The sequence below is a fragment of the Rhinolophus sinicus genome, linkage group LG17 (genome assembly GCF_036562045.2).
Source record: "Rhinolophus sinicus isolate RSC01 linkage group LG17, ASM3656204v1, whole genome shotgun sequence".
Lineage (NCBI taxonomy): Eukaryota > Metazoa > Chordata > Mammalia > Chiroptera > Rhinolophidae > Rhinolophus > Rhinolophus sinicus.
The window spans coordinates 12,683,339-12,696,248 of record NC_133766.1 but is presented as its reverse complement, the minus strand read 5'-3'; the positions used below and the strand labels follow the sequence as shown (position 1 = coordinate 12,696,248).

Here is a 12,910-nt window from a genome sequence, read left to right as displayed (position 1 = left end):
TAAGGTTGAAGTCCTTGAGAAAACCCAGCAAAGGTGGAAAGGTTGTCCTAGATCAGAACAGGGATGCTCCTTCCACTGTGGCTGATGTGTGGACGGCAGAATGTGTAGGTGCGATACAGCTGGGTTTCCTTGAGGTTGAAGGAAATGACAGGTCTAATTAGACTTTGAATATTTTCTCTATGATGTATGTAGTCCAGTCATCAGCTCCAGAGAGATGCAGGAGATTTCAGGAGCGAGAAAATAGATCTCTCAGAGAGAAATCTAATTTTCTATGGAAGTATAATTGCATCATTTGGCAGTGTCGAGTGCCAATTGGACATCTGTGGCTGTACTTTTGAAATGACTCAGTCAAAACAACTGTGTGAATTTCTCTTGCAATATTTTTCTTGGTGCTGAGTAAGTGGACAATTGAGTTTAACCAGGATTGGGGTTTTACCAAACAAGATCAATGGAAGAGATTCAAGAGTCTTTACAAGGAACAGTTAGAGTGCTAGATCATGAGATCTAGGTTGGGCACTGATAGAAGCAAGGGCATAAAATGGGTGTGGTGGACGCAGACAAGGTAGTGGGTCCCTGAAAGCATAATTGTTGGTGCTAAGGTTATGGACCTAGAAGTCAACAGGCTCCTGAATGCATCGCTATGTGGATGCTGAGATTTCTCAGAACAATGGCAGGCACAGTGAGACCACGAGCCAGAGGCTAGAGTTGTCAGTGGCTGAAGTCTAGGGTGCTCACATTTCTTCATTGAACCTGGGAGTTTTGAAGGATGAAAGAGAAACAGTGAGTTGTGGGGTATGAGAAAAATCAGCTTCCACTCTGACTGCAAAAGAGAGACAGTGTCCTCAAAAGAAAATCAAGAGACATTCAGGAAAAGTGAAGGGACTGAAAATGCCAGAAAGCTTGTGAATTGCAGATTGCAGACTGGGGTTTCAGAGATCAGACGGGGAGAGTTTCAGTGGGGTGGGAGATGGGGTATAACAATCATGGCTGACACATATTAAAAGCGCTGTGCTCATCACTCTGCGTGTACTTACTCATTAGTACATTAGGAGCGTTACAGAAAATGTGTGGACGAGTGACCTGAGGCTAGATCTTTTAAAAGTGATAGAAGTAAATGGGTTATAAGGTATGAAGAGATTGGTCTTGCAAATCACAGCATGAGGCAAGGGGAAATCTTAGGTGCTTAGTCTCAGCACCAACATTTGAAAGCAACAGAATGTCATGTAAAGATTATTAAGAAGATTGAATCTGAAGTCAAAAGGTCTAAAAACTGAGTTCCAGCTCCACCAATCACTCACTGTTTGACCTTGGGCAGGTCTACATCTGGGCTGGTCTCATTTTCTTCATCTATAGAATATGTGCTGCCAAAGCAAGCCCTCAGTTTATTCATCTGTGAAAACAAACAAACAAACAACAAAAAAGAAGTGAAAATATAAAATGGATGTAGCAAATCTGAAAGCACTTAAACTCTAAAGCACTTAAGTGTCAAGCGTGACTGTTAGGCTTGAGAACAGAGCTGTTCTTGAGGAAGAAAATTATTTTGACAACAGTGCGTAGAATGAGCTGGAATGATGCAAGACGAAGAGCACAGGAGTGAAAACCACTGAAACAGCCCAAGCATGTGGTGAGTGAGGTCGTGCTTGGACGGTGGCTGTAGCATCCAAGAAGTTCAGGAGAAACTACAGAGAAGGGTTAGGATTTAGTCCAAGCACAATCTCTCAAGTACTTTTCCAAGCGTGACTGGGCTGGTATAGTATGTTGTATGCTGGATGGCGTGTGCTCCAGTGTAGGCCACAGAAAGAGCAACAAGGGATGGCCACCCAGGAATTTCCATTTGTACCCTTTCATGCACTTTAGATTAAAAAAGGGGGGGGGTATAAATTCAGGCAATTATCTCAAATAATCCTTGCTAAATTTTGCGTGCCCATGTATAAAATTAGAAAAAGCAAAAACTGAGGTGGAGGGCTTACTAGGAAATTGGTAGAAAGAGCTTTGTTCGTAGTTCTAAATATTCTGCCCCTACTCAGGAGTCTTTTCCATCTGCACAGGGTGTGGTGAACGAGTGATGGCCTCTGAGACCCTGGAGATTTCTGGTGACTACCGCCACCCAGGCTCTAGATTCAGTGGCCTTTCTTTCTCAGTAGCTAACTGAGCTACTGTGAGCCCAGACCAGTTGCCCAAGGTCAATTTCATGACAGAGACTAACTTTCGGAGCAGGGTAGAGTGGGGCTTAAGGGTTCAAGTGCAGGAATCAGACCTAGGTTTAAATACAGCTCTGTCAGCTCTGTGACCTTGTGCAAGTTATTTAAGACTTTGTTTCCTCATCTGTAAAAATAGGGACACTCTTACTTATCCCATGGTACATGTTGTGAAAATTAAATAACTGTGATCACATATGTCAAGAGGAGATCCAAGATGGCGGAGTAGATAAACACTGTGCCTGCTTCCTTCTGTGAACACATTAAAATTACAACTAAATTATAGAAAAATCAATCTGGAGAACCATCTGAAGTCTAGCTGAACATAAGTTTTATAACTGAGGACATAAAGAAGAAGCCACATCGAGACTGGTAGGATGGGCAGAGACTCGAAATGTGCTGGCACCAAACCTCCACATGGCTGTTGAGAACTAGGAGGGATATCTCAGCCTTGGAGGTTCATCTGTGGAAAAAAATGGAAATGAAAAAGAAAAAAAAAGAAAAGAAAAACTGGGGTAGCCGTGCTTATACCAGACAAAATAGACTTTAAAACAAAGGCTATGACAAGAGACAAAGATGGACCCAGTAATCCCACTTCTGGGTATTTATCTGAAGAAATGCAAAACACTCCTTCTAGGAGAAGTGTGCATCCGTATATTCATTGCAGTATTTTTTACAATGGCCAAGATGTGGAGGCAGCCTGGGTGTCCGTTGACTGATGAATGGATAGAGAGGAGGTGGTACATATATACAATGGAATATTGCTTGGCCAGGGAAGGGAATGGGTTCTTGCCATCTGCGGCAGCATGGATGGACCTGGAGGGTATGGTGCTGCGTGAAGTATGTCAGACAGTGAAAGACAGATGCAATGTGATTTCACTTACGTGTGGTATCTAACAACAAAAGAAAGAAACAAAGAAAACAGAAACAAACCCATAGATACAAAGAACATTTTCACGGCTGCCAGACAGGAGGGGTTTTGGGAATGGGTGAAAAAGGGAAGGGATTAAGTACAAATTGGTTGCTACAAAGTAGTCATGGGGATGTTGGTTATAGGATAAGGAATATAGTTAATAATATTGTAATAACTATGTATGATGTCAGATGGGTACTAGATTTGTTGGAGTGATTAATGAGAGGGTTTGGGGGCAGACTGAAAGACTTGAAGGGACAAATTGGCAGTTATAAAATAGTTATGGGGATGTAAAGTAAAGCATAGGGAATATAGTCAATTATATTGTAATAACTATGTAGACAGGGGGATCACTTCTTAAATTATATAAATGTCTAACCACTATGCTGTACACCTGAAATTTTATAAAATAATATGGAATGTCAACTGTAATTGAAAAATTAAAAAGGGGGGAAAGGTGAAGGGAAAAAAGAGGTCCAAATTTCCAGGTATAAAACAAGTAACTTACGGGGATGTAATATACAGCATAGGGAAAATAGTCAATAATGTTATGATAATGTAGTTCAGTGTCAGATTTTTGCTGGCCTTATCATGGTGATCATTTCTTTAGGTGTATAAATCTTGAATAACTATGGTATACCCTTGAAACTAATATAATGTTGTATGTTAACTATATTTTTAATAAAAATCTTTAAAACAAAGACGTAAAGATTTTTAAAAAAAGAGTGTAGCCCAGAGTTCAGTGAGTAATAACTCTATAACAATAGCCATTATTATTCGTAGATCTTGAAACTATCCAGGAGCCAATGAAGCACGTTGTCCCAAATGGTGATACAGGGAGGGCCTATGTATAAGGAAGGATTCAATGAGGGATTGAATAAATTATTCATGATGGAGTCAGAAATGACCCCACATAGAAGGTGGAACATACCTACTTTCAAATCTGATGTCAACAAAGACACATGCCTTCTCAACCACAGAGTAAGTTTTTTAGGTCTAACTCATCTTAGTTCCTGTTTTCCTCTATGGCTTAGCTCTGTCTTCAGTGGCAAATCCCAGGCATATTGCTTATATTTTTGCTCAATGGTGGTTTTCATGAGCCAGCCACATTGGACTTTTTTGGGATACTTGTCCTGTGTACACAATGACTCCCCGTGTTTGATGGAGCAAAGTGGCTCAAAGCAGTCTCTTTGGCTGAAATGTTCAAGCCACACAGACCATGTGACTACCAAACACAGGCTATAAGCATGGAGAGGGTAATTCAGAAGACAACCCCCTCCCAGGTCTAAGGCCCACGGAGGGAGAGCTAGACAGCTTCTCAAACAACATGAACGGGAGGAGTTTGTACGTTAAGTTTCTTTTTCTTAAAATCCGAACTCTGTACATGGTGGACCCTCAATAAATATTTGTTGATGTTAAAAGAAACTCATGAGGAGTGGAGTGGCTCAAAAAAGACTCAAACATTCTGTGCTGCTGATGGAAACAGAAACACATGCACTGTGTACTCCCAGAAATGGACTTGTGAGGGTCGGGGTTGAAATCATGAGCTCAGCTCATGTGTTTGGCTTAGGAAAGCTGTCTCACTACCTTCTAGAACTTCACATCATTTGATCACAAGTGGAACTGGATTATCATCGTGTCTCTTTACTATGCCAGGGAAGGGTAAGTTAATCACACCCTTTGGACAGTATCTCAGTCTGGATGAGTGAAGTTATGCTGGTGTATCACACGGTGCCCAAATCTCCTAGGCTTCATACAACGATGGCTTATTTGTGGTTACGCAAAGTTGGCAGTGGTCCTGGTGTCTTTCCTGGGCAGCGCCCTCCATATGCTGGCACATTATTTTGGGTTGCTTCCAGTTTGTAGCTTCTCAATATGCACGTACGAAAAGGTCGGACAATTAAGGTTTGCGAACTTTCCACCATGTAAGCGTATGGTGGAAAGTTCGCGAACTTAATTGTCTGTCCGATGCTACTATGATCACCGTGATGGGGCTGGGGTGGGGTAGGAGGAGGGTTTTCTGAGTGGAGCGGCAGCAATTCACGCAGCTAGGATTCACTTCAAGGGCGAAGAACTGTATTCCTCCAGGTATCTGGAATAGATGAGAATGGATATTGGTGAACGCTAGTAATGGCAATTACCCATCGCTCTTCAAGCAATACAGTTACTAACTTTCATTTTAGGTTTTCTTTGGATTATCTCTTTAAGAAAAGCCATCTGAGTACTTTGAATTTGTACAATACAAGACGTCTTCAAGACCTGCTCTGGGTTGTTTAAATCAACATTGCTACTACCAACCTTTCAAAATACATAGTTTGTGAAGAAAGCTTTTGTTGGGTATCAAATAAATAAAATTTTACTACTTCAGATATGATGTCCCTCACATCTGGAAACTTCCTTGGTAGCCCTGTACCAAGTTTCGGGACATGGGCTGGCCCTCTGAGCTGATCTTGTGTTCAAATGAAGGCCCTTTTGTGCACCTGTAGCTAACCCTGCCTGGATGGGACAAAAATAGTCCTAGACTTTGACCATTGTAACCATATAGAAAAAAGCATTGTTCAGAAAACAACTAGCCTGTTTCTGAGCTCTTTCATCACCGGCCACCTTCAGTGGCAGCTAAGAGTTACTGAGCAATTAACTATGCTAATTTACTGTGGTAAGTGCTTTGTATGCAGGTATCATTTAAATTGTATAACATCCTAGAAGGTACACTTTCATCATCCCGACTCTGCACAGGAAGAAACAGGCTGAGAGAGGTCACCTAACTGGGCCAGACCTCCACAGCCCCAAATCTGGACCCAGGTTCTCTGACTGCAAAGCCCTGGCCCTTAACCATGGCCCTAAACTACTTCCCAAATGCTCTTACGATTAAGTCTTATGGGAACTGGAGCAAATACTACCATCTGCATGTAAATGAGTGCCGTTGAAACCAGCACCCTGACCGTCAGGGTTCTCATGGAGCCTCTCAGTCCTGGAGAGGTGCCGGGCAGCCTTCCTGCCCTCAACACCGAGGTTGTGTTCCCAGGGATCAGGCGTGTGGACGGAATTCGGTGCTGACTCTCGCTAACAAAGCACTCTGCCTGTTTCTTGTGTCTTCCAGTTGACCGTCCTCCAATGGAACCCTCGCAGTTTGTCTCAGTGGTCCCTAAATATCCAGACAAGATGGGATTTGATGAGGTAGGAGAGGTGTCTGTGTGTGTGTACACGTTCACGCGTGTGCATGTGTGCCGCCTGTTTGCACGGTTATTTTGGAATGCGAGCCTGGGTATGTCCACGAGCCAGCACGACTGGTGAAAAGGCATGAGGATCTTGGGGAAAACTACTCATGTTTGCTGCACCTCACGTATCTTAAAAAAAGGAGTATCATGGTAAAAGTGAATTAATTATTGTGTCAGAGAGAAGTTACTATTTGGTAGTGAAAGTCAATTTCATATTGTTTCTAAAATATTGCCAAATTTTATCAACCTTTTTACCCAGATTCAAGAATAAGGTAAGGAGGATATATCTTTTAGGTATCAGAGGATTTTAACTTTATTCTGAATGGGTGGCAACTGTTCTGGAACACTCTGTGCTTTACGTTCTCCTATGGAAAAAGGTTGGAGGGCAGCATTGAAAGGACAAAGAAAAAGAGAAAGAAAGAAATCTGTTTCAAAATGCTGCTTTTCAGCAGGCAAGAACTTCATAACAGCTCTCTGAGGACCATATTTATTATTGAGTTTCGGTTGCATAAAGAATGAGGCAGAACTCTAAGGAGATGCCGCTCTTGGTAACATGAACAACATATCTGACAGGTGGCAAGGCCAGAACTGTGTCTCCAAGTCCCTGAATCCCTCATGCTGCCTCCTGTCCTGTAGCTGCTGGTCAGTACTGAGGGGCTTGGTGGGCCAGAGGCTGCGACAGTGCCTCAGGAACCCGTAAACCGAGACAGACTTTTTCGTGGATTCTGGACATGTTACAGGCCATGCTTGGTGCTCTGTGCTCACTGTTAGTGCTTTGTTGAAAGAAAATGCCTTGTTTATCACCCTGTACCATATAATGCCCATCGCCAAAGTACAGCCATCTTCAAGAGCTGCTGGAACTGCGAATTGGGAGCTGGTCTGTAAAATTGACTTGGAGCTGGACTTCCGGAATGGGAAGGAGTGTTTCATGACTGTTAAGTAGAAAAGTGTGAGCAGCTATGAAGCTATGTCCACAAAGGGCAGAATGAGACGAGATGATTTTATGTGTGGGGGAGAGGAATTGGACTGAAGTATAAACAGTTTTTGAAAAATGATCAGGGCTGCAGCGCACGGGCTAACGTGTACTGCTGTAGCTTCCCTTGCCCTCCGCTCTCGGCAGCTGAGTTGTGTAGGGAAAAGAACCCAAGAGAACATATATTCATTTTTCCTTCTACAAACACATTCCCAGGAGGACCAAACTGAAGCCAATAAAATGGGACAAAACCAGGATCTACTAGCTGTGGTCTCCCATTTGGATGTGGCTGTGAGGATGGGGCCATTCCTACAAGACTTCTGAAAAAGTGCCAACTCTAGGAAGTGACACAGACTCAGTGGTTACTTTCCTGAGCCTGGGGCATTCATCTCTCTGTCTGGAACAGAGAGAGGAGGGTGGAAAAAAGGTTTTCAGGGGCCTTTCCAACCCTCCCAGTACTCTGTGACCTTGGTGGTGGAGTCTGGGCTGCATTGCGCTGTGTGGCTCTTTCTCTGTTTACCGTTCACAAAATGTGAGCGAGCCATCTGTGTTTTCCCTTCGTGGCTACAGTTTTTATTGCACTTGTCCTTGCAGGAACTGGGACAGGATTGTTATTTACTAAAGTCATCCCAGGCTGGAGGTCTCTGGTGTGAGGGGACTTTTTTTATTTTTTGCTGTATTTCTGTTAATGTTTTCTGTTTGCTCTCCTGGAGTGACCCCAGGTAGCTCCCTGTGTACACACGAGCAGTGCCCTGCCCCTGTCTGTAAAATTGGGGGATGGAACATGCTCATTGCAGTGTGAGGCTAAACAGGAAGAAAATGAAATATAAAAGAACACTACCCATTAAGTTATAAAATCCCAAGGAACAAGGCAGATAGACTCACCACAAAAATTATGTTTTTTCAAAAAATTTACCCAGTTAGGTAAATGATGGAGGTAATGCAACCATAGTGCACCTAACCCACTTTGCCCTAAACCAGGTGGATGATTTCTTCATAGAGGACATCTTACTCCCGCATCAGTGTCTTTGTCCAGAGCTTCATAAATAGATGAAAGTGAGAATATTTTGTAACATTTTAGTTAAGGTAGCTTTTGGTCCTGGTAAAACATATAGCTTATTGAGATCACATTTAGAATGATCCTGTGAACCAAAGCTTAACGCAGTACAGTCTGAACTCCAGGATGGTTACAAGACATAGTTTCTTCTTTATTCTGGACATAGTATAAAGCAAACTTTATCATAAACCACATATCATAGAAGTTTTAATCTGTACTGCACTTGACAGGCGTTTGTTCAACTCCGTCTTTTTATAAACAAGGGTCTGGGCCTTGAATCATTACATGTCTTCCTAAAGGTCACCCAGATGGTTAGTCGGGATAAAACTGACATCATCTGACTTACCCCTGTAGATTTCTCCTTTCCCATGCTATGTGTCCCGGTTTCTAGCAGCTGAAGTTTCCCTCTTTTGGAGGAATAGTTTAATATTCAAAGTGAGTTTATTACTGCTTGTAGCAAAAAGACCTTATTAAAATACTAATTGACCTGTAATAGCATTTGTAGGGCTTTAGGTATTTCTGTGGCTCCTTAAATCTGGGAATAGTCAGGACAGCGTCATTACCTCTAAGTCCTTGTCATGGCCTCATGATATGTATGTGTTTGGTGTAACCAACAGGAATGTACGGGCAAATGTGCGCTACTCCTGGTGGACCCAGCCCTCATGGGAGGAAATCTGAACGCACCTTGTTTGGGACTTCATGGCCCAGTAGGGGTCCTCGCTATAGCGTTTCCTACAGACACACAGGATGTGGAAATGAGGCCTTTCCATTTCTCCCTTCCCTCTCCTCAAAGGGCTGCCCCTAGGGCGGAGCCCGTTACTTCTTTCAGAAAAATTCCTTGGCCTCTAGGGGAGTTGAAAAAAAAGCTACTAAAATTGAGGCTTTGATAGTTCAGTTTGGAACCTTTGGAAATAAAATGAATGTGTGCAGACTAGCTTTTTCTTTTTCTTTGAATGACTTGAAATTTATCTACAGTGGAAACTAAGGCATAGGATCTGGTCCAAGGCAAACAGAACACTAGTAAATAACCATCGGGATGGAAACTCGGGTCTGCCGATAAATTTAACCACTTGTCAGACTGCCTCTTACCCCTCAGTGCTTATGCTTTGGGTTTAATTCATCCTCGGTCTCCTGAAGAGTAACTCTTCCAACCTTTCTGTCTCAAGAGCAAGGCGAATACATTCATCAACGAGCATCAGAGAAACAAAGAGAGGGTGAAGTCATTGCAGATGGCTGAGTTTTGAAAGTAATTGTGTTTGGATTCACGTCATTGGACCTGATATGAAATATAAACAAATCTTCACTGCAGTTTTCTCTATGGTTACCACTCCTTATTCTAACAAAGCTGTTAGAACTCTGGCCCCTACATGTACTTCAATTATCAAGCAGCCTAACGTAAGACCTGGGTGATCTGTGTTTCTCTTCGCCTTTTCTTCCCACGTTAGATTTTCATGATAAACCTCAAACGCAGAAAGGACAGGCGAGACCGGATGTTACGCACCCTTTACGAGCAGGAGATTGAGGTTAAGATCGTGGAGGCCGTGGATGGAAAGTGAGTGGGGTTTTTTCTCGAACCCTTGCCCGTGTGGTTGGAGTGGTGAAGAGCCCTCTCTGACAGAGTAGTGCTAGGTGGGAGAAATCCACAGTCATTAGAATACAAACCCATTTTGATAACAGCCATGTGCAACCTGCTTTGGGAGAAGTGGAGATAGATGTAAATTTCACCGTGTTGAGCAGGCCTGAAATCCACTCACCATCCAGCCATCTCTGGTCTTCATGACACTGAAGGCTCACGCCGGAAACGATGTTCCCGTCTCTGGGCATTCTTGCAATGGTTGGGGTGCTGTATTGGAAGGAATGCATTCAGAGCCTGATTTAGAGCACATTGTCCAAACTTGGGCGACCTGAAGAAAATACATAGAAAAATGCATAATGGTCTGTGTCGCCTGTTGCATGAGATGCTTGCCACAGTCGGCCTGGGTTCATCAGTCTTCCTGATAATGCTACCGGGACACATAAACGCTGAGGAATTCCTAAGGAATTACAGGAAACCTGTGATGTTTTTCTCCATGTGCATAAAGGCTCTGGGAATCTGCAGAGCTCTCTTTCTGGCTTCTGTGATGGGGACATCTCAACTTGTTCATTTTCAGACATGTTCTCTGTCATGCAGGGCACTCAACACAAGCCAGCTGAAGGCCCTGAATATTGAAATGCTGCCTGGATACCGAGATCCCTACTCCTCCCGGCCTCTCACCCGGGGTGAAATCGGGTGCTTTCTTAGCCACTACTCTGTCTGGAAGGAGGTAAAAAATGCTTTGTTTAAATATGCAGTTTTGGAATAAGGAGGAAGGAAACTGGGACTTTGCAGGTGAACCCGTAACTGTTCTGGAAGTGTGCTTGGAAGTTGCTGTTGCCTCGTGTCTTCCTCTGACTGAAGACCGGCAACAACTAAGGATGTGTAACCTTGGTGCCACTTGGGATAATGACAGGGGAAGATACTCATGTCCTGGGGGCCACACTCCTATCTTATCCTTAGTAGGAATGCCTTGTATGTGTCTAGCATGTCATTTATTAAGTGATTTCACACAGGAAGTTGCACAGAAGCCATGGGAGGTGGGTCGAGAGGAATGGGCCCATCTTACCCAGAGGAAATAAATATGTTATCCAGGCAAGAAGTGACAATGCCAGGCCTTGAACCCATATCGCACAGGTTAGACATTGATGGGGTGGTACTGGAGTGGGGGGTTGTTGATTAAGGGTCTATTCTCATCAGAAAAGAGAAAGTCCCTAAAGAAGGCCCTTTGAATGCCTTCGCTCTTTGATCAGTCTATGCCCATTTTGCGGGGTTTAAATGAAATATAACAGATAATGTATAAAAGTATGTAGATCATGAAATTCAGGCCAATGAAATGTCACAAACTGAATAACATATCCATATTAACCAGCACCGAGATCAGGAAACAGATTGCCAGTATCCCAGAAGCAATTCCTCTGTATTTCCTTCCAGTCATTGTCCCCAAGGGTAATCTCCATCCTGACCTTTAACAACAGCAAAAATAGTTTTGTCAACTTTTGTACATTTCTTATATGATTGGAACCATATATATGGAGGTACAATCTCTCAACGTTACGTTTGTGAGATTCATCTCCAAACTGCATTTAATTATAGATCATACATTCCTATCACTGTGAATGTACCACAGTTCATTGAGCCATTCTACTGTTGACGGGCGTGGACTTAGAACCCAGTCATGAGTCTTACATATTGTGCTACTCTACTCTCGATGTTTTTATACGTATTTACCTAAGGAAAAAGAGGAATGGGACTTTTCACAGGGTGTTTTCCCCCTGCTGACCTGTGCAGGTAATTGACCGAGAGCTGGAGAAGACTCTTGTTATTGAGGATGATGTGCGTTTTGAGCATCAGTTTAAGAAGAAGCTGATGAAGCTGATGGATGACATTGACCAGGCCCAGCTGGACTGGGAACTGATGTGAGTGACAAGACGAGCTTATCAGAGAGCGCGAGAAGCAGCCAGTCCTTTCCAAGGGGCAGCGAGCCCCACTGCCCAGCTGGTGGGAGACAGAGCTCAAGCTTCCACTTCCCTGGTTTCCTCTCCAGAAGTGAGGAGAGGATAGCCACTGGATTCTGCAGGCTGAGAAAGCAACTGTGTGAGATTCTTTGAGACCTGGAGTCTGCCTGCAGATCAGGGGACTCGTTAGGAGCACAGCAGAAACCCCACCGTGAAGCCACGTGGTACATGGACAGGCTGTGAAGACAGATGAGGAGACATTCACTCAAGGGCAAGCGTCCTGTTTCACACGGGAGCCTCAGCTTCCCAGACAGCAGGTCCCCTCTCCAGCCTCTCAGGGTGTGGGAGGTTGGGCAGGGAGAGCGTTCCCCAGTTGGGAAGGGAAACAGTGAGAACACTGTCAGCTGGGCTTGGTGGAGGGTCAGAGGCTGGGGCAGGAAAACCAAGCGCCCCAAGCGAGTGCTGGCTCTCAGCTGACACTGAGTTAATGCTCGCTGTCTGCTAAACTCACAAATTGAGTTCTCTCTCGCCTCTCTCTCCCTCCCTCATTTTCTTTTTAAACTGAAATGACACTTTACTACTCTCCCATGAGGCAGAAAGTTCCAAGCATTATGTTCGCTCCCCAGCTGCATGTCAAAGGCAAGTTCATCAAATGAGAGTGTGTTCCTTTGGAGCAGCTGCAGCAGACAAGCTGTCCCCACTCCTCCCATCCTTGGAGGGAAACTTGACGATGGGCCCAGGTGGAATACTTGTTCTCTCAGGATACGTACTATGCCGAGCTCAAAAGAAACCTAGTCAGGGCTCAACTAAGCCGTGGGAAATAGACCCAGAAATCAGGGCTCTGTAGTAAAAAGAGACTGGCTTCTCCTCCGAGAGCAGTCATGTGATTCGATTCTGCCCTGTCCCTTAAGATCACTGTTGTTCTGTAGTCACCCATACGTCACCACCCTTCAACCTTTCTGCATCTGCTCTGCAGCCTGCGGTTAAGGCCTCATGGAGCCTGGAAGCTCTTTTATCCTC

The 12,910-nt window shown here is 43.9% G+C and overlaps 1 protein-coding gene across 2 annotated transcripts in view; it reads left to right on the top strand.

Moving 5' to 3' along the window:
- The window catches only part of COLGALT2 (collagen beta(1-O)galactosyltransferase 2), an 87,800-nt gene that overhangs the window by 68,448 nt on the left and 6,442 nt on the right, over positions 1 to 12,910 (top strand). For both annotated transcript variants that reach the window (XM_019739235.2, XM_019739073.2), the window contains exons 7-10: positions 6,212 to 6,288; positions 9,805 to 9,911; positions 10,530 to 10,662; positions 11,724 to 11,851. In XM_019739235.2, coding sequence (XP_019594794.2) covers positions 6,212 to 6,288; positions 9,805 to 9,911; positions 10,530 to 10,662; positions 11,724 to 11,851 — 445 coding nt within the window. The remainder of the gene's footprint in view (positions 1 to 6,211; positions 6,289 to 9,804; positions 9,912 to 10,529; positions 10,663 to 11,723; positions 11,852 to 12,910) is intronic.